The following is a 22,425-nucleotide window of genomic DNA, read 5'->3' as shown; positions in this document are numbered from 1 at the left end:
AGGGACCTTGGCGTATGTGTCCATAGATCTCTGAAGGCGGAGGGGCATGTTAGTGTGGTGATGAAAAAGGCATATGGGACACTTGCCTTTGTCACTCGAGGCATAGATTACAAAAGTAGGGAGGTCATGTTGAAGTTATATAGAACCTTGGTGAGGCCGCAGCTGGAGTACTGTGTGCAGTCCTGGTTGCCACATTATAGGAAGGATGTGATTGCACTGGAGGGGGTGCAGAGGAGGTTCACCAGGATGTTGCCTGGGATGAGACATTTAAGTTATGAAGAGAGGTTGGGTAGACTTGGGTTGTTTTCGTTGGAGCAGAGAAGACTGAGGGGCGACCTGATCAAGGTGTACAAGATTATGAGGGGCATGTACAGGGTGGATAGGGAGCAGCTGTTCCCCTTAGTTGAATGGTCAGACACAAGGGGGCATAAGTTCAAGGTGAGGGGCAGGAGGTTTAGGGGGAATGTGAGGAAAAACTTTTTAACTCAGAGGGTGGTGATGGTCTGGAATGTACTGCCTAGGAGGGTGGTGGAGGCAGGTTGCCTCACATCCTTTAAAAAGTACCTGGATGAGCACTTGGCACATCAAAACGTTCAAGGCTTTGGGCCAGGTGCTGGTAAATGGGATTAGGTTGGTGGGTCAGGTGTTTCTCACGTGTCGGTGCAGACTGGATGGGCCGAAGGGTCTCTTCTGCACTGTGATTCTGTGAACTCCATCCCATTACTGATGGCCACACATTCTGGAATTTTCTCCATCTCCCTTTTTTCCTTAAATTCCATCCCTTGACAAACTTTTTGTCATTCTTCTGAATGTCTCCTTATATTGTCCATTTTTCCTCTGATAGTATCTAAGTGCCTTGGGAAACTATTCAATGTGAAAGTTGTTCTATAAATGCAAGTTGTTCTTGAGCATGTGAGCCAGGCAACAGTAGAATACTGAGACAATGCAATATTGCTAGAAATGATGAGATACCAAACCAAGGCTCTATCAGGTGAAAAAATGTAAGACCCCTTGGCAGTAATTGAAGAAGAGCATGAGAATTCAACCCAGTTTTCTCACGAACATTCTTCCTCAACTCACATCAACAAAAGCAGATTTGCGGGTCATTTCACTTGTGGGATTTGCTTGCTGTGTGCTGATTGGTTGCTGTGTACATATGTGAGTGCACTGCATTTGTAAAAGTAATCTATCATTAGTTAAACACTTTGGGATATCCTGAGAATGTGTTAAGAGTTTACTTATGTCTAGGCTCAACAACGGCCTCTTACCTCAAGTGTTGTACTGGTACACATGTGACAACTGTGACAGGATTATAGGCATTGTGTTCATCCTTCCGATTTAATCTTCATGAGACATTTAGGAATGCACCAAAGTATGTAGTACAATTTTATCACCAGCTCTTTCCCAAATGACCATTTTACTGTTTTTATTTTGTCAGATAATGAAGTTAAACTTAAATGATTTCTCAGCTCATGTTAATTACAAAATTATTGCATAAAAATGATCTACTGGTGCCCTAATTTTCCTGAAAGGAAGTAATTGCTTCTCCATCTGTGTCATGCTTCCAACCCATAGAGAACCAAACATTGAATTTTATTGCAGAAGCTCCAGTGAAACATATTTTTAACTGTGTGTCATGCTTCTTCAGTGAGCTTAGTTTTATCTGTACCTTTTATTTTATTCTGGCCATGGGAGGAAGGGGAATCGTGGACCAGTTTGCCCATCAGTCAGCAATCTATTTTTTTTAACTTGTGGAATGGAAGTGTTACGTATAAATCAGTAAGCTACAATTGAGTAATCTGAAGCAACTATTACAATTTTATGGGTTTCCTTTCATGGTTTTCATTCCAAATACTTTTGGCGTTAGTGTTTCAGACTGCTCCCATGGGCAAGCACCACCTCCCTCCATCCCTGAAACTGTTTCCACTTGCCAAATATTACAGATTACCATAGCTACTGGTCCTATCTTGTGTCTATGTGGAATCTTCCTAGTCTTTGGAAGACAGCCAAAAACAATACACCAGACCTTATTTTAGACTTGTATAACAGCAACTTGCTTTTAGATAATGCCTTTAATGTGGTGAAACATAAAGTGCTTAACAAGACCATGATCAAATCATTTAAGTTTAACTTAGTTATCTGACAAAACAAAAACACAAAAGTAGCCATTTGCGAAACAGAGTTGGTGATAAAATTTGACACTGAATCACATAAGGGGACATTAGGAAAGGTGACCAAAAGCTATGGGCCCTGACAACAGATCTAAGTAATCCCACAACCAATGGATCAGATGTAAGCTCTGCAGTCCTGCAGCACCCAGTCATGATTGGTGGTGGACAATTAAACAACTCACTGGAGGAGGAGGCTCCACTTATATTCACATCTTTTATGATGGGGGAGCCCAGCGTATCAGTGCAAAAGACAAGGCTGAAGCATTTATAACCATCTTCAGGTAGAGGTCCCAAGTGGATGATCCATCTCGGCTTCCTCGGAGAACCTCAGCATTACAGATGCCAGTCTTAAGCCAATTCAATTCTCTCCATGTGATTTCAAGAAATGGCTGAAGGCACTGGATACTGCAAAGGCTATGGACCCTGACAATATTCCAGCAATAGTACTGAAGACTTGTGCTCCAGAACTTGCCATACCCATAGCCAAGCAGTTCCAGTTCCAATGCAATACTGGCATCTACCTGGCTATATGGAAAATTGCTGGCTATGCCCTGTGCACAAAAAAGTAGGCCAAACCCAACCGAGCCAATTACTGCCCCATCAGTGTACTCCCGATCATCAGCAAAGTGATGAAAGGTGTCGTCGACAGTACTATCAAGTGGCACTTGTTCAGCAGTAACTTGCTTACTAATGCTACGTTGGATTTCGCCAGGGCCATGCGCTCCTGACCTCATTACAGCCATGGGCCAAACATGGACAAAAGAGCTGAACTCCAGAGGTGAGGTGAGAGTGACTGCTTTTGATATTAAGGCATCATTTGACAGAGTGTGTTATCAAGAAGCCCTATCAAAACTGGAGACAGTGGGAATCAGATACAGTGGTGGGGAGGAGGGGGAACTCTCCACAAGTTGGAGCCGTATCAAGCACAAAGGAAGATGGTTGAAGTCTTTAGAGGTCAATTATCTCAGGCCTGCGACACGTTCCATTCTTGAGGAGTGTGTCATAGGCCAACCACCTTCTGCTGCTTCATCAATGACCTTCTCTCCATCATATGGTTAGAAATGGGAATGTTTGCTGATGATTGCACAATATTCTGCATGTTCATGATTTGTCAGACACTGAAGTGGTCCATGTCCAAATGCGACAGGACCAGGGTGATAACCAGGCTTGGGCTGATAAATGGCAAGCAACATTTGTGCCACACAAGTGCCAGGCAATGACCACCTCCAACAAAAGCGAATCTAACCATCTCACCTTGACTTTCAATGGCATTACCATCGCTGAAACCCCCCTGTATCAACATTCCGGGAAATTACCATTGACCAGAATCTGAACTGGACCAGCCATATAAATACTGTGGCTACAAGAGCAGGTCAGAGGCTGGGAATTGTGCAGTAAGTAACTCACCTCCTGACTCCCCAAAGCCTGTGCAAGGCACAAGTCAGGTATGTGATGGAATACTCTCCACTTGCCTGGATGAGTGCAGCTCCAAGAACATTCAAGAAGCTCGGCACCATCCAGGTCAAAGCAGCCCACGTGGTGGACACCCAATCCACAACCTTAAATATTTACTCTCTCCCACATCAATGCACAGTGACTGCAGTGTGCACCATCTACAAGATGCACTGCAGCAACTCATCAAGATTCCTTCAACAGCACCTTCCCAACCCAAGACTGTACTACCTAGAAGGACAAGGGCAGCAGATGCATGGGAACACTACCACCTGCAATTTGTCCTCCAAGCTATGCATCATCCTGACGTGAACTATTTTGACATTCCTTGGGTGTGGTGCGTCAAATTCCTGGAACTCCCTTCCTAACAGCACTGTGGATGTACCTGCATCACACGGATAACGGCTGTTCAAGAAGGCAACTCACTGCACCTCCTCAAGGGCAGCTGGGATGGGTATTAAATGCTGGCCCCATGAAGGAATAAATAAGAGGGTCTAGGAGGGGTAAAGAGAAAATAAGCTAAATAGAAAGAACAAAAGTTGAAATAGCTTGATGGGCTCGGATCTGAAGCAACAGCCAAAATGTGTGTGGGAATGGACACAGAAAGTTGAAGTTGCATAGGTCTAGTTACATAAAAATTATGATACACAAAAACATGATTGTACATGCGAAATAGGAAACAGATGGTGATAATAGGCAAGAGTCCAGATTTAAAGTCAGAGGTCTGGTGGAATAATGATAACTTTGGTCAGGTGGAATCAGCATGAAACTTCAAGCAGCTGTTGTCAGTGAAGCAAGTGAATTCCAGCAGCTGTTTGAGGTTAGATTATTGAAGGATACACTGAAGTATTTTCATTGGAATGAAGATTTACAAGGTGTTCAGACTCTCATGCAAGGGAGAAAAATTATGAAGTTGAGGGACACCATAAAATCGAAAAGCAGCTGGGGTTTGCTCTTCTGGTATCCTGGCCAGGAACAGACTGAAGCTGAAAAATCAGCAGACCAGTGATCAGTCACAGGCAGAGCAGGAGGCTGAAGTGTCTCAGTCGCACCAGTGGTAGAGGAAGGGCAGTAATCTGATCAAAGATACTTGAAGTATCACTGAAGAGCAGCATATCGGGGACAGAAGTTGGACATCGGTAGCCAGCAGAATCTGAGAGGTCTCATACACTCGCCCACCTGCCTGAATCTCAGCCATCAACATACCACAGCTGCAGCCAGCAGCCACTCTGTTCATGGATTTCCCCTCCATAGGCATGGCATGGCAGCTGTGACCACTGTTTATTTTATAAAATTGACTACCTCTCCAGAAGGTGCTTCAAGAAAAAGGTGCCCACGCATTTCCTCCTCTGTTAGTGGGGCTGCCATCCTTCCAAAGCCACAGCTCCTCTGGCCTGTGGCCTTGGCAATCTGACATCCTTAATCGGATGTCTCCAGGAAGATCTCCGTGGTAGGTGAGTTACACCCACTGAAGGGCTGGAATTTGGAAATAGTCCCAACTCATGTTTATGTTCTAAGACTCTAAGATGCCCCATGAAGGAGCAACTCCAGTTGGCTGGGTGAAAACTTTCAATACAAAGTATTCCTCAACTAGATATTCTATTCAAACTGAAAAGAAAATCTGTTTTGTAGGATGAACTTCTGTATTCACATTTTCTCCATCCTACAGAGCTCCCATTTCAGATATTGAGCATCAGATGCTAACCCATTCACATTGGTGGCCAGGGCAATCATTGAGTTCAGAATGTAAATCAGGGGAACATCAGCTGTCCAAATGCAATGAAGTCCAATATTGTGATCAGTGGGCCATTACCAAGTTGTGTTGATTGCAGTGCCTCTTTTATTGGCAACCAGAATGATCCTGGATATCTATTTGGATGACTTCCTTGGAGGTACACATTCACTGGCTTCATCACTAGAATAGTTGCTGACTGGCTGTAGCTCTCCATAGATGAGTGATAACGTGTTAAAAATGGATATGTTCTGCAGCAGTTGTGGTTTTTTCAATGTTTCATGCCTTGCCTGTAATGGAACTAAATTGACCTAAAGAGAACTGATACACGCAGACAGGATGTTCATTCATTCATTCATCATGAGATAACAAACTCTGCCAGTAGAGGGCAGCAGGCACTTTTTATCACAATAACTGCGTAGGTGGTTTTACATGAATGCAGAATTGGGACATAGTTTGTGTGTGGGAGTGAATTGAAACCACTTCTCCCTTCGATAATGCTGTCCTTTGTATTTTTGCATTGTAACAAAGAGAATCAAATATTCAGAGGAGACATGTTCATTGAAAGCTTAACAAGTAAATAAACTGCATCATAGGACATAAGGAGAGCAGGAAGGTATGGGGCTTTGTACTGAGTTAATGATTTCATTGGAGACTGCAACAATGCTGCTGCAATGCACTTCAGCATTCCAAGTTTACGAGTGTGAAAAATGAGCAGGGATCTCATTCCTGATTGTACTCATGCGAATTCTAAGAGAAAATTGTCAAGTGAGGAGTGTGATAGCCAAAGTGGGGATTGCTTTTTAGAATACATCCAGGGCTATTTCCTAGATTGGTTTGTTTCTAGTCCAACAGGAAAGAAGCATTCCGTTATTTAGTTAGAGGAACTAAAGTCTTGATTTAGACTTGAATGTAGGAGGGTTGATCAGTAAGTTTGTGGATGACATGATGACACGAAAATTGATGGGATGGTAAATAATGAGGAGGATAGCCTTAGATTACAGGAGGATATAGACGGGCTGGTCAGATGGGTTGATCAGTGGCAAATGGAATTTAACCCAGATAAGTGTGAGGTGATGCACTTGGACAGGACAAACAAGGCACAGGAATACACAATGAATGGTGGGACCCTGGCAAGTACCCAGGATCAGAGGGACCTTGGTGTGCATGTCCACCGGTCTCTTAAGGTGGCAGGACAGGTAGATAAGGTGTTTAAGAAGGCATCTGAAATACTTGCCTTTATTAGCCGAGGCATAGAATATAAGAGCAGGGAGGTTTGCTGGAACTGTTTAAAAAAAAATACGATGGTTAGGCCACAGCCAGAGTATTGCATGCAGTTCTGGAATCCACATTATAGGAAGGATGTGATTGCACCAGAGAGAGTGCAGAGGAAATCTTCCAGGATGTTGCCTGGGCTGGAGAGTTTTAGTTATGAGGAGAGATTGGATAGACTGGAGTTATTTTCCCTGGAGCAGAGGAGATTGAGGGGGGACATGAGGGGCATAGATAGGGTAGACAGGAAGGAGCTTTTCCCTTTGGTGGAGGGATCAATAACCAGGGGTTATAGAGTTAAGGTAAGGGGCAGGAGGTTTAGAGTGGATGTGAGGAATAATTTTTTCACCCAGAGATTGGTGGGAATCTGGAACACTCTGCCTGAAAGAGTGGTAGAGGCAGAAACTCTCATTACATGTAATCAGTATTTGGGAGTGCACTTGCGATGCCATGGCATTCAAGGCTATTGGCCTAGTGCTGGAAAATGGGATTAGAATAGTTAGGTACTTGTTTGACCGGCGCAAACCCGATAGGCTGAAGGACCTTTTTCTATGCTGTCGACCTCTATGATTCTAACATAAAGTAAACTAAGTAACTGATGTGGTGCAATTAATGAAAAGACACTGAAGGGTGCAAATGAATTCAGACCCCGCGATTCAAATGCAAGTAGATTGAAAAAAAGGTCAATGGGGTTTTATTAGGAGGAGTATAGAGCACAAGGATGAAGTATTGATTGTGAATTTGTACATGATATTGGTTTTGTCAATTAAAATAGTGTATGCCGTTTTGGATACACTATTACAGAGAGTGCATTAAAGCCATCGAGAGCATTCGGCATAAATTGATTGGGATTGGGCCAGGGATGGAAATCTGCCATTTTGAAGAGAACCTTGAAATATTGGGACTATTTTCACTGGAACAAAGAAGGCTAAAGGCAGATGTTATAGTGGTTTATAAAGTAAGAGAGTTTTGATAAGAGTGAGTATTGCGATACTCTTTTCTAGAGGACATGTTGATACAGGGGCATCAATTTAAAACTGATGAGAGGTGAGGAGAATTTTTTTGCAGATAGCCATTGAAGCATGAAATGCTTTGTCATGTGGAGTGGTGAGACTAAGAGACTAGCTTTAATTTAAGGGGAAATTGGGTAAATATTTGAAGCATAAAGAGATACATGGCTATGGGGAGAGTGCAGTGAACTGGTTTGGATCGCTGCCAGGCAACATGGAATGATTGTCCTCCATCTTTGCTGTAAGCCTGTCTGGCTCTATACAATGGAATATCCTAGTTATGCACACACAGAATATCCCCTTCAAGGACTCCTGCTGTATCTGGAGCTGTTGCCTAGGTTAATGTGTAGAATCCTATAGCACAGAAAGAAGTCATTCAGATCACGAGACTGTGCCAGCTCTGAGTTATCAGTCAGTCCCACTTCCCTGTTCTTTCCCCATAGTGCTGCATATTTTTCCTTTGCATATGTTGTGGCATTTAGGAGATCCTGGACTGGGAGGTACAATGCTCGCACTGTCTGTTTTATTTACATAAAGTTTACCACAATTACACTTCAGTCTCATAAATGGAATGTTTCTCCCTTCCATGAAGAAATGAAACATCTTTAAGGTTAACATCTTGGCCTTTGGGGGAGACATTTGATTTTCCCCTCGACTACCGAGTTCTGGATCCCAGGTCCACTATGATCTGCCAAATCCAATCCAAGATCATCTTCACTGGGATCAGAGAGAAAATTGTAAGAAAAATTATCCCAATTATATTTAGACCCTATCTTAACATAACCTCGGAGCAGGCCAACTACCTGCCTTTTGGCTATTGTTGATGCATAGTTCAGACCAACCCAGGTACTGGTTTGAAAATAAAGGGAAGTTTATTCAACATAAAAATTACAGAAATCCTTACTTTTTTTAATGAGCTCTTAATAAAATGTATCTCTTAATGCATATTTTGTCTTGTTTACCCAGGTGACATCAGAAATGACTTGTATGTAACACTGGAGAGAGGGGAATATGAAAAAGGAGGCAAGAGTGTGGCAAGGAATGTGGATGTTACCATGTATGTTTTAGATAGTGAGGGGCAGGTCCTAAAGGTAAATAAAATTATTTTTTTCTCATTCTTTAGCATTGGTATTTTTGAACAGTTCAAGTGCAATATTTTATCAGGAAAGTCCTCCCTCAAAAGTCTGAGAATAATGTATGTCAAAGCTGTCAACTATATTGGTATCACTGTATATTGTGCCCATAATTTCCAACACAATGGCTTCCTGTTCTCCATGTCCAGCAGAAGAATCCATGTGCCTCTGAAGGTAAAAAGGAAGGAAGAAATAAGAACATTAAACAGGAGTAGGTCATTCAGCCTCGAGTTTATTCAGCCATTCAATTAGATCATGACTGTACCCTAACTCCATTTGCCCTCCTTGATTCCATTGCCCTTAATACACTTGTCTAACAACAATCTATCTTTCTCACTTTTGAAATTTTCTGTTGGCCGATTTCAACAGTGTTTTGTGGGAGAGTTCCGGATCTTGACTGTGGGAAAGTGCTTTCTAATATCAACCTTGAATGGCTGACTCAAACTTCAAGGTCATGCCCCTTAGTTTTGGACTCTTCCACCTGTAGAAATAGTTTCTCTCTATTGTGTCAAAAACTTTACTTATCTCAATTAGATTACCCCTTAACCTTCTGTATTTAAGGAAATGCAAGCCTAGCCTATGCAACCCATTCCCAAAATTCAACCCTTTTAGTTCTAACATCATTCTGGTAAATCTATGCTGCATTCCCATCAAGGTCTTCCTGAGGTCTGGTACCTGGGATTCAATGCAGTACAGTATTCCAGTTTTCTAACCTGAGCTCTGTACAGCTGTGACATAACTTCGTTCCTTTGGATACCAGTCCATTTGAGGTAAAAGCCGACATCCCACTAGCCTTTCCCATTATTTTTTGTAGCTGTTCGCTAGTGTTTAGTAATCTCTGTACTTGGGCTCCTAAATTTCTCTCTACTTTTCACCATTTAGAAAATGCTCTGATCTAACTTTCTTGGGCCCAAAGTGCATTTTACAAATTGAACATCTCAACATTGCAAATTTTTGTACCCATCAACACTATTTCAGGTGCCAACTTAATGTTGTCAACAAAACTTAGATATACAGCAGCCTATTCCTTCATCCAAGTGTTTTATAAATATAGTGAAAAGTTGTGACCCCAGCACAAATCCTTGGGGACAGCATGAGTCACCAAATGGGTATATACCCATTATCTTAACTCTCTGTCTCATACTTCCTAACTAATTCCCTATCCAAGCCAAAAGATTGCTTCCAAACCCATGCGCTCTCACTTTACTTAACAGCCACTTTTGTGAAACTTTGTTAAATGCCTTCTGGAAGTCCATATAAATAAAATCCATTGACACTTCCTTACTTAGCACATTAGTTACCTCCTAAAAACATTCAGTAAGGATCATTAGATGTGACTTACCCTTTCTTATCGACTCATATTTTCCCAAACGTTTAGTCACCTTGTCCCTAATGATAGATTCTAATTGCCTGCGATTAACAGCCAGCCAGTGTGAAAGGCGCGTGAAAGGCTCAGCAGTGCCAGGATGGGGGCGGGAGGAGGGCAAGCGCTGAAGTCGGCACGGGGGAGCATGGAAGCAAAGCTCCCTGAAGGCAACGAGCTGCCTCAGGGAGCTGACAAATTTAAGTCAAGAAAAACACAAGGTAAAATTGGGAAAAGTGTCCACGCGTCAGAATGAGACACCTCAACACACAGGTGATGATGAATTTTTTCAAAGCATTTTAATTTTTAAAAAATGAATTACCGAAACCATATCCCGCCCTTGGATGAGGTTTCCTCAAAAATGCAAAGGCCGCCTTGCCAACTCGCCTGCCCGCCAACTGTAATGTTGGACGGGCAACGAAAAATCACCATCAGTTGCTCCTTTAATGGCTTCTTAATTGTCGGCGGGTGTGCTGCCGACTCTGGCGCTTGCCCACCGACTGAAATATTATGCGAGTGCACAATAATGTCAGGATGTTGGCCCAACGTCATCACACGCTATTTCACACTCGAGCAGGTTGGGCATGCAACCACCCACTCAGTGAAAAATTCTGCTTATAAGCTTACAATTTCCTAGCTCATCTCTCTCACCCTTCTTTGAATAGTGGGGTGCTGTTGGCAATTATCCAATCCAAGGGGACAATTCCTGAGTCAACAGACTTTTGGAAGATCATGATGAACGCATCAACAATTTCCTCACCTACTTTTAATACCTTGGGATGGAAACCTTAACATCCTGGCAATTTGTCTATCCTTAATAATGATCTCTCCATCACCATGAATCTGGTTTGTCCCTGGATTTACATTTAGTTTTCCTTGTATCACTGGTATTTTATCCTAATCCTCTTTTGGGAGGACCAATACAAAGTAGCTGTTTTAATAAGTTTCCCATTTCCTGATTCCCACTTACACTATCATCTGCATCTGTGATTAAGGGGCCCACATTTGTCTTTTCCATCCTCTTTTCTCATCGTATGTTTGTAAAAACCTTCAATGTTATTTTTGCTTTCCCTCGTAAGCTTTTTTTTTTGCATGCCCTACTAGCAGCTCTTACCACTTCCTTTGTATGCTTTTGCTGTTCCTTATATCTCTCTGTCCAAGGGATCTCTACTGTTCTTTGCCTTCATATAATCTTACCCTTCAGTTTTTTTCACACTTCCCTTGCTGACCAAGGTTGTTTAATTTCACAAGTAGACCTCTGGTCCTTTAGGAGCATGGACAGGTCTTGTATCCCATCAAATACATGACTGAACACTTGTTACTGTTCATCCATCAGTTAGTAGTTCTGTCTGCACTATTGTCAATTTCTGCCTCATTTCTACAATGTCAGCCTTGTCTAAATATGAAGTCTTGATTCCTGACTCACCCTTTTGCCTCTCAGGTTTATTATTAAATTCTATCATATTATAGCCACAGTTAGCTAAGCATTCCCTTACTGTTGGTGTATTAGCAATTCAGGCTCATTACTCATTATTAAATATATAATGGAAGTTAAGTTCTCTCAAGCCATTTTACCAACTCCTATATGTTTTTAATCATGTATGTTTCTCAGCTAGCCCTCTATAAAGGTTGTGCATTTTTGATAGATGTGACCTCTTTTGTAAAAATTTTCCTTAAAAGGGTTAACAACAAATGGACAATAATAAAATTTGAAGACTTTTTCTATTTAATTAAAATATCAGGGGGAACATATTTGTTTCATATCTGTCAGATCAGATGCTTTCAACAATTCGTTTCTTATTAATATGTCCGTTTTATACTCTGAATTCTGCCACAGTTTATTAGATTCTGTTCTGATGTGTGCAAAAGTATAGAAGCATCGTAATTGCTTGACCTTCAAAACTGTTTTCCTTCCTCTTACAGGACTGCATTTCACTGGGATCTGGAGAAGTTCCAGTGAGCGAACATCACTCCTTTGTGCTTTATCACAACAATAGTCCCAGATGGGCTGAGCTGCTGAAGCTTCCTATTCCCGTGGATAAATTTAGGGGTGCACATGTCCGCCTGGAATTCAGGCACTGTTCTAGTAAGCATCATTGAAATAAGTACTGAAAACGCCATATAAGTACTAAGTACTACAATCCTGTCTGAACTGCAAATATAAATAAAAAAGGGTGGTCTGATTTAATGCAGCCAGCCTACCGAGGAATTATTTCATACGACCATATGAACAAACTGAGTATGATTTTATTATAGATCTCTGCCCATGTTCATTTTTATCCTTTGTCTCAGATGTATAGCACAAATACAGTTTCTAGCACGTAGGCCCCTTTCCAGTTTTTGTCAAAATATTCCAGTGTAACTCCTAAAACATGGAAGAGATTAATATGTGATGGAGCATTGTTTCGTAATCCTGTTAATGGATTAATGGTTTGTCTTTAATGAAAAACGTTCCAGTGGAAATCAGAGTATGACCAGATCCAATAACATGGCCAGATAATGCCTAAAGGAATAAATGTAGAAAAATGCCTGCATGCATGAGAAGCTCTGAATTCCAGACATGATGAGCCAATTGGGTTACTTTGGGTTAATTCTCGAAAGAAGAGATTGAACAACCTAAATTGTTTTCAGATTGGTCCACTCCTTTAAAATGAAAAACTGCAGACAAAATGTCACTGTTCATGTGGCCTCTGCCTTCCCAGAAATCTCCTTGTCATTAAGGCTGGTGAAGGCTAATTGTAATCAATTGTAGGCAAAACATAAGCACTGTTTTTTTAATGCTAAATGGACGTGCAACTCTTTCCCTGTCTGTGTTGCTATGGATTTTGTTTTGAATTAAGAAAAATGGATAATGATTACATTGAACCTCTGCCTGTGTGGTGGTGATTCCACATCTCATTTACATCGTGTTTTGGGGAGGAGCAGCAATCTGGATGGCACTTCAGAGCAGAAATTCAAAGTCTATTTTAGGAATAGCTCATTTTTTAACTCTCCACACTTAAAATTAGGGCTGCATTCCATGATTTAACAATGTACTGATTTCATAAAGATTACCAGACCTGAAACTAAGAGTGCAGCTGGCAATGGCAGTGGCATAGTGGTGCGTAATTCTCAGACAAATACTTCACCCAATTTGCCATCGCTTAAGGCTTCCAGCACCATACCAGCTCCCCAAGGTACCCCCAGTTGAATGGTGAGGCAGAAAGAGGGACCTGCATCATAAAAACCTTCATGAGGAAGAACAACTTCCCAGCAGCACTGTTAACCTACAGGACCACCACACAACAATGTGATTTAGTCATGTGGTGGCATAGTGGTATTGTCACTGAACTGGTAATCCAGTGGGATTACCACTGGTGGGATTAGAACCCAGGGCAGGACCCTGGGTTCGAATCCTACTATAGCAGATAGCGGAATTTGAATTCAATAAAAATCTGGAATTAAAAATTTGATTGTTGAAAAAACCCATCTGGTTCACTGATGTCCTTTAGGGAAGGAAATCTGCTCTCCTTACCTACATGTGACGCCAGACCCACAGCAATGTGATTGACTCTTAAAATGCCCTCCAAGCAAGGGCAATTAGGGATGGGCCATATTGGCCCAACCAGTGACACCCACATCCCATGAACGAATTAAAAAAAAAATAGCTTCAACTACAAATGGGTGATGCTCCTCTCCCAAGTGGGAACAAAATGATGACAGTTTATTTACATATATATAGTTTAGCAGGATTGGGAGTTGTGTGCAGAGTTTTCTGCCCATCAGGAGTTCAGATACGGCTAAATTGCATTGTAGTGTCGCGGTCCTGTAGGTTAACAGTGCTGTTGGGAAGTTGTTCTTCCTCATGAAGGTTTTTATGATACAGGCCCCTCTTTCTGCCTCGCCATTCAACTGGGGGTACCTTGGGGAGCTGGTATGGTGGTGGAAGCCTTAAGTGATGGCAAATTGGGTGAAGTATTTGTTTGAGAATTATGCACTGTTATCCAACACATTCTGGTCTGGGATATCATGGCTTGTGAAAATCTCCTTCAATGCCCTCACCACTGCCTCTGATTGTCACGTACAGTTGCTTCACCTAAATCCGTCGGGATAAGTAGCTCACCACAATGAGGAAAGATCTGCCATTGAAGATGAATAAATCAATGTCCAACTGCTCCCTTGGTTTGGTTGGGAACTGTGTGGGGATAAGAGGCTTCCTCTGGTCCTGCTTGTGTAGTGCGCACGCCTGGCAGTTCGCTATCATGTCCTCAATTGGCTGTGAAATGCCTGGCCACTGCACTGATTTGGCCTGTGCCTCGAATTTAGCATTGCCCAATTTTTGCCCTTGGTGCGTGTCCCCGCGCTTGAGAAAGTGCTGCAGGAGTTCTGTGACCTGTGCCAGGTTGGGTAAAACTTTTGCCACTGGTTCACCATACCCAGGAATCTCCAGAAGTTCAGAATTGAGGATGGAGTTGGGAACTCGCTGAAAGCTTTTATTTTCTGTGGCTCCACCATGATGCCTTTGTTACTGATGATGTGTCTTAAGAACTTGGAGAATTTGTGTTTCTCAGCCCTGTTTCCTTCAAGCATTCTAGGATTGCCGTGAGCCTTTTGTCATGTTCTTCTACTGTCATGCTGTGGACTAGAACCTCACTCGTATGGCAGATGACACCATCTAGGCCTTGCAAAATGAACGACATCATGCCTTGAAAGATTTCCGGTACGGAAGTGATTCAAGACCATAAGCAGTTGAAGCAGAAATTACCAAAGGGAGTGGTGAATGTGGTCAGCAATCTGGACTTTTCGTCTAGTGGAAATTGGCAAAAGCCGCTGTTAGCATCGAGGTGTGAAAACACTGCTTTTAAAGAGTTTGGTCAGGCTGTTGTCAACCAAAGACATTGGATGGACTTCTCTTGCCACAGCTTTATTAAGCTTATGTCAAGTCAACACAGATATGGATGGACCTGTTCGGTTTTGGGACTGGCGTCATTCCGGAACACTATTGGGTTGGCTCAGTGAGGGGATTGATGACACTCATTTTTTGCCATCTCGTCCAACTGTTGCTGAACTTGCTTCATGAGTGTATGGGCTATTTCTCGTGGCTTGAACATGTGTCTACATGGGCTTAGCATCCTTCCTCAGTATAAGCCTGTATGCGACCCTCAGCCATCCCAATCCAGTAGAGAGTTTCAGGAACTCCTTTTTAAATTTGGAACCAGGTCCTTGCTGGTGGATCTCGTAAATTTTCTGCAGGAGGTTGAGGCTGATGCAGGCTTTTCGGCTTAAAAGGGAACATTCTTAGGTGAAGACAATGAACAGGGTGTCTCATATTCTTTTGTCTTTATACCTAGGTGTCTCCCTGTAGAGTCCCTTTCACCAGAAGTTTGATGCCATCTGCTCTGTACAGCTATGTTGTGGGTCACCATCCATGGTTCCTTGTCTGAGAGGACCGTAACACAGGCTCGTGTCCAATTTAAAATTTGTAAGACAACCGTTAGCCGAGATGTCTGCGTTCCAGAACAAAAATCCCTTATCTTTGACCTCACAAGAAGCTTAATTGTGTTTCCTCTTGATGTGATGTGTTGATCTCATAAATCATCTTAAGATCATCTGAGAGTCTGGTTGTGTTAGTTTTGTGTAGCTTTCCAAAGTGTCCTATACCGTTGTAATTAAAACACTGTACTGAGGCAGCCAGACACATTAATCATACCTTTGGGGTCACTTGGCTCTACAACCCTGGCATGGTCGCCAACCATCTGCTGATCGGTTAGGGTATTGCTTCCCTTGGCTTGGAGTGTCCCTGGTCCTCTGCCATTTCACCAGCTGAACCATGGGAGTTGATCTGTACCATAACTTGCTTTTGCCCCTTAAGATGGATCTATGCTGTTGACAGGTTTTGGATTGCCTGACAACTTGAATGGCCTTTTTGAGGATCAAATCTTCTTTAATGTGAAGCATGTCTGAGAGTGCATCATCCACCACACCAACAACAATTCTGTCCCTAATTAGCTCAGATTTCAGGTTACTGTGGTCACAGCTTTATCATTCTGTACAGCTCATTAATGGAGTCAGCAGCTTTTGTTCCTGGCTGTTTGACATGCTTGTTAAACTTTGCTCTTTCAAGGATCTTTTTACTGCTCAAATTAAAATGTCAAATGGTTTTAAAACTTCGCCACATTTTGCTAAGGATTCACTGATTTCTTGTCCAGCTATTATATAATCAGCGATTGGACCTACCAAATAAAGCAGTGTTTTGACCTGTTCAGCTTCTGTCTCTTTGTCTAGACCTGAAGCAATCATATATCTAAGGAATCTCTTTCTGCAAAGTCCCCAATTTTGTGACTAGTGTGGGCATTGAATGAGTCCAAACTGGTCTGCTAAGGTAGATTTTTGATCCATGGTCATCACATTTTAATTATGTGTATAGCTTTAAATGCTGTAAGGAAATCCAAGATGGAGCTGCCGTATGCGTCTTCTCAATGAGATTTCCCGCGCGTGTCACTTTTGGCAGCCTCCACAGCAATGGCGGTTGTGATTTCTGTGTTTTAAAATTTTCAGCAACTCCATGGATTTGACCATTCTGGGTCTTCCCCGCAGTATCTAAGTATTGTGAAATGATTCCTGGCTTTTTGCTGGATCTTTTAATTGACAATTATTTGTTCTTTAATTTTTTGTTCTCCTGTTCGGAGTGAGCTTGGCTGCCATGTGACCAGGCACCAGCTCAGAACTTGGGCTGTTGGCGCTATTTAAAATGGCAATTCTAACTGTGCTGATTTGAAAGCTTCTTCAAAACTTGTTCTGGGCAAAAATAAGCTTTTTCGTTCACCCCTATTAGGTCTTCTGACTCTGCACTCTCTGGGTATTAAAGCTAGACTTCTAGAGGATTCAATGGAGTCCTCTTCTGCAGTGTGGAATTGTATTTCTGCCTTCTGCTTACATTCCTGCTTTGGAGCTTTTCCCTGGCAATCTCCTTCTGCACTTTCATTTCTGGTGCTTTTCATCAGGCCACAATGCTGCTGTTTTAATTTTCCAGGTTATAAACTTCTTCTCCAGTCCCTGTGAGGTCCTGGGTTGTTCTGATAGCTGTCACCATGTTCTAAGATGTGTGTATTTCAGTAGGCCTCACGAAGAGGTTCTGAGCCTTGTATGCTTTAACAGTAGGTGTTTATCAATTACTAGTAACAAGATACATATACAGAGTATAAATTCTAAGCTAGGAGCTGTCTCCATGTTGCCTCTACACAACATCTCTGTCCAGTACAAAATTGCCTTCTAGACTTGAATCATGTGTCCCTTTACATCACACTGTGGGTGGTACTGTACCCAGCTCCATGTTAATCCGTTAATGCCAGACCCTTACACTACACGTTTAATTAAAATTACATTTGTTACTAATCTGGCAATGGTTTCTACTGTGACTACATTGGACATCAGCATGTAACAGTGCCTAAAATGAGGGACATTCTTTTTCCCATGAAAGCATTTCATTGAAGAGATTAATTCTTCCATATTTATGTCAGGAAAAAGACAGCAGTTTATTTGCCACCCTGTGTCAGCAGGAATTAAATTCCCAAATTGATAACGGTTCCAGTTTCTCCTTTGTGTTTGTGACAATTGCTACTGCCCTTAATCCAAAAAGTTTGATTGAAATATCCACCCTTTCATATAATTGAGGCTATCAACACAAAACCCTAATTATCATCTAATTAGGGAAAACTATATCTAAGCCCTGGGGAATAACAAGGCAGATCAAAAGCTGGTTAGCACTTTAAATGTCAGTCCCAAGCTCAAGAGGAAAGGAAAGAACACTGGAGTTTCTATAAAACAGTTTGAAAACCTACAGCTTCTCAGAACAATACTTCATTTTTACTTTTCTCAGAATAAACCTGAAAGTTAAGATCCAATAATATTTCTGTTTTATTGCCAGTTACACAGCCCTTAGGTAGGAAATCTTCACAATAGCTCTTACACATTCTTTTTTTTTTCCCTAGCAAAAGAAAAAGGAGAAAAGAAGCTTTTTGGGTTCTCCTTTGTTCCGCTGATGCAAGAAGATGGCAGAACATTGCCAGATGGTATTCATGAACTGTTGGTCCACAAGGTAATTGCACTTTGAGTATAATTGAATCAATAAGCATTATAATAGTAACCAGAGTAAAATTGCACTACACCTGTATGGACAATACCAAGAATCAGCTACTGCTGAACCATCAGGAAGTGGTTCCAAGCACCTTGGTGCTAAGATTCTGTTGTGTTCAGCAACACAATGGAAATGATGATAAAGATAAAATAGATGGGTCAATGTAATAATTTTGGAGCATTTCCTGACCACTGAATTTAGAAGAAAAATCGTTTAGTGGAAATTTGCTAATTATGTGCAAGGCTGCTCTGCATATAGTTCTAGGTAGCAGGAAACAGACAATGTGATTATGGGTTGTATTTGTTCGGGGACAGGAAATAAAAGGTGATGCTGCTGTAAAAGGCACTAGTTTGACATGATGCAGAGTACTGCATGAATTGATCACATAAACAAAATGTTATTGCTCATAATGGTGCATCATAAAGTAACCAGGATGCTGCTAGTCTTGGGTATCATAACAATGAGAAAAGATTGAGGAGATTGAGCTTGTTCTTGCTGGAACAGAATATTACATTTGGCAAGGAATTAGTCAGTGAGAGGTAAACCTGATCAGCCTTAAAAGGGGTGGCACATTCCCAGACTGTGGCACATGGCAGGCTGTGTGTTATTGTCTGAGTTGTGACTCGGCTGCTGGTGGATCTGGAAAGGCTATATTTAATGCCCATTTCCTTGTTGCCCTGAGAAGGTGATGGGGGACTGCCTTGTTGAACCAATGAAGCCCTTGTGGTGATAGTGCTTCCCTCCATTGCACAACTTCCTTGATTACTAAAATGGTGGACAGTGCTGGATTTTCGCAGCATCTGGGACAGGTAGGGATGGAGATGTACTCATAATATTATGGACACCCACCAGCTCCACATAAATTATGTGCACTATCACTGTTCTTAATATTTAGTAAGCTCAGTGCTGGAGGGTGCCGTCGGGCTCAGTCCCAACATAACTGTCAGGATTGTGGGATTGTGGCCTACGTATTTTGTCTTCTGTGTTCTTATATCAGTGGCACTCACCTGTGGCCAAGGATATGATTGCAAAATGGCTAATACTACATTATTTACATTATTACTACTTCCCATGCTCAAGATATATGATTCTCAACCCATTCATTGAATCAATCTCAAAAAGCCTACACCACTGTTAACTGTGTACAAACGTGTAGCAGATACACAGTCTGCATTGCTTTAAATACCACCTGAGGCAATGCAGTTTGACAACCGCGCAATGACAATGCTTGTCGTTATAACATCATGACTTGACAAAGGCTGCTAAAACTTGCAAATTCCTGTCTTACAGTGTGAAGAAAACACTAACTTTCAAGCCCCTGCTTGCTACCTCAAACTTCAGTATTGTAAAGGGAATCTCCATGGCAACAGTCAACCTGTCAAAGCTTCCAAGGAGACTTTCTGGATCTCATCTTTTCTGTGCTCTACTAAGCTCACTCAGAATGGTAGGGAAATGGAGTAAATGTACTTTCTGCTTTAAGTTCTTTGATTTGGCTGTGTTTGGGGCTCAGTTCCTGTCCACTGAAATGTTGGAAAGAGAGACAGTGCTGATGAGGATTAATCTTGAACTTGGGACTGTAGCGTGGTTTGCAGAACTGAACTTGTTTTCAATTGCTGAGAGGATATATAAAAATTCTAAGTTGTCGGGTTTACTTGCCTTTACATCGTTTAACATTATTACTTGACCAATGAAATGTCAGCCATTCATCACCAAATATACTATATGGAAAAACAGTACAAGTCCTTCTGTTTGTATGTATTGTAAAAGACTAATATAGTCTCCAGTGTATTCCCAGACAGTGACACATTGCAGGCAGTGCGTTATTGTCTTATTTGTGCTTGCACTGCTGCCCATTCCCTTGCTGTCCTGCGAAGGTGGTGGTGGGTCGCCGTGTTGAATCAATGAAGCCTTTGTCGTGCTGGTGCTCCTAGAATGGTGATAGATAGGGAACTTTTGGATATTGCCACAGTGACGATGAATGAACAGTGATATATGTGCCCATGGCAGAATGGTATGTGGTTTGGAGGGGAACTTGGAAATAATGGTTTTTCTATGACACTGCTGCTATTGTTTTTCTCATTGGTAGAAGTCTCGGGTTAGGAAGTGTTGTCAAAGTAACCTAGGTAAGATTATACAGTGCACCCTTTAGATAGTATGTACGACAGCTACAACAGTAGAGGGTGTTAATATTGAGCCCAGTGAAGGAGGTGCAGATCAAGTGGGCTGCTTTGTCCTAATTGGTGTTGAGCTTCTTGAGAGTTGTTGTGGCTTTCAGGTTTAATGTTGAGTTTATCATCAGATACCTGACTTGATTCAGGTGGTAGAGGATCTTTGAAGGGTCAGGAGATGAGGCACTCTTGGGAGATTGGCAAGCATTTTTCCTGCTCTTGTTGCTGTCATATTGAGGACTCAGCTACAACGCTGTCATTGAAGATTTGGGGGAAATGGCTGGGCTTTTATAATTTGAAATGATGAATGCCAGGCATTCATGTGGTGCATTTGTCAGCCCAAACCTCAATGTTGTCATGTCCTGTTGGTTTGTACCATGCATCTATATGTCAGCAGTTAAGGTGTTTGCTGAAGATTATGTTCTGCTTTATTCACAACTTTTCTATTCCAATCCTGTTAGGGACCATTGATGTTTAAAGAAGGAATCCGAACACCCAGCAGTGCCGGGCTGGGAGGTGGGGAGTCAGTGTTGGGAGAGTGGTGGTGGTGGGTGGGTGGGTGGCGGCGGCGGCGGCAGGGGTGGGGGGTGGTTGCAGAGGGAGATGGTTGGGGAAGATGCATTTCTGCCACTGGGGAATGAAACACACGGCCACTTGAAATATTTGGGTGATTTAGAAGGCCTGCCAGTGGACCAGCATCTGTAGTATGTGAAGTCTACCAGTTTCATGCAGCTGGAGGCTCCATGACCTTTGGAAGAGGGCCCATGAAGGAAAGTCCAACCCAGTGACCCAAATACATGGAGGCTTTCCCCTCAATTCCCTGGGATCTTCCACCCTTGGCCATATAGTACCTTTAAATTATGCTAACCCCTCTGATAGATCCCCATTTCGAGGCTCCTGCGAGGCTGCTGAGGCTTCAGAGCTCTCTGATTGGATCAGCAGTATGTAAACCCACCTGCCACCCTGAGGGCAGTGAGCTTGGAGCTGGCCAATTAAGAGGCCGTGGCCTCCTCTGAGAGTATCGCTCTACCAGTTTGGCTCCTGTTAAGTGTGGGTTTGGGACCTCGAATTGGTCCTGACATCGGAGTCCAGAAGCCGACAGTAAAATCCTGCCCATAATTTCATTCCTCTTTCTAATTTGATTTATTTTTAACAATGCATGTTGAACTTTGAAGTCAAACAAAAAACCTGTTGTCCCGGCACTAGTTGGGCCTGTGGAGTGAGTATTCAATGCCAACAACCTAACTCTGATTAAGGATCATAAGATGTGAAAAGTTAGCTTCAGCTTTATCCTTCCACAGCTGCTGCCTGAACTAAATATTTCTAGCACTTAGTTTTATTTACTGTGTATAAAAGCTGCTCATCTGTATATAAGCAACACTGCTGAGTTTACTTGCACTCCCTTTTGGCTTGAAAGGAGAAACGAAATTTTAATTTCAACTGTTGCAATTAGACTATACAGGATTGAAATAATTGTAATATTGTTTCATTGTTCCATTTTTAAAACATTTATTTACCTTTTTAACATTTTACTTTTTAGGAGATTTACTAGATTTTTTGAAATGGAGAGCCCACCCAGAAAGAATATGTGACATCCTCTCAAAATTCAAAGATATAGATGGTGCGGAAATAGTTAAGGTAGAAAGCATGGTATAATTTGATGCATCCCCAGCATATTATGTATGTAAAATTATCTTTTATTTGTTGGGAAGACCAGGCATTCTAAATTCTCAATTGAATTCCTTTTGTAGTTTCTGCAAGATACATTGGATGCATTATTTGGAATTTTGGATGAAAATCCACAGAAATATGGATTGAAGGTTTTTGATTCATTGGTGAGTATCTTTGCAATTTCACTTTGGAACAACTACCTTAGATGATATGCAACAGTGATCTGACTAATCCACATTGAATCTTCTTGTAATGAGTCATACTCCTGTGTTTTACACTGGTTTCTAATTTGAAAGCAATTTGCCATCAATTTTAACGATAAATTCCAGTTATCTTT

The 22,425-nt window shown here is 41.9% G+C and overlaps 1 protein-coding gene across 1 annotated transcript in view; it reads left to right on the top strand.

The window, feature by feature from the left end:
• Nucleotides 1-22,425, top strand: part of dock4 (dedicator of cytokinesis 4) — a 378,537-nt gene that overhangs the window by 197,924 nt on the left and 158,188 nt on the right. Inside the window, exons 14-19 of the mRNA XM_041215897.1 lie at nt 8,604-8,728; nt 12,057-12,219; nt 18,104-18,210; nt 19,540-19,693; nt 21,958-22,055; nt 22,169-22,252. Coding sequence (XP_041071831.1) covers nt 8,604-8,728; nt 12,057-12,219; nt 18,104-18,210; nt 19,540-19,693; nt 21,958-22,055; nt 22,169-22,252 — 731 coding nt within the window. The remainder of the gene's footprint in view (nt 1-8,603; nt 8,729-12,056; nt 12,220-18,103; nt 18,211-19,539; nt 19,694-21,957; nt 22,056-22,168; nt 22,253-22,425) is intronic.

The sequence above is a fragment of the Carcharodon carcharias genome, chromosome 21, assembly GCF_017639515.1.
Source record: "Carcharodon carcharias isolate sCarCar2 chromosome 21, sCarCar2.pri, whole genome shotgun sequence".
NCBI classification, from domain to species: Eukaryota; Metazoa; Chordata; class Chondrichthyes; order Lamniformes; family Lamnidae; genus Carcharodon; species Carcharodon carcharias.
The sequence above is the reverse complement of the archived record's forward strand: the minus strand, read 5'-3'. Positions and strand labels throughout refer to the sequence as shown.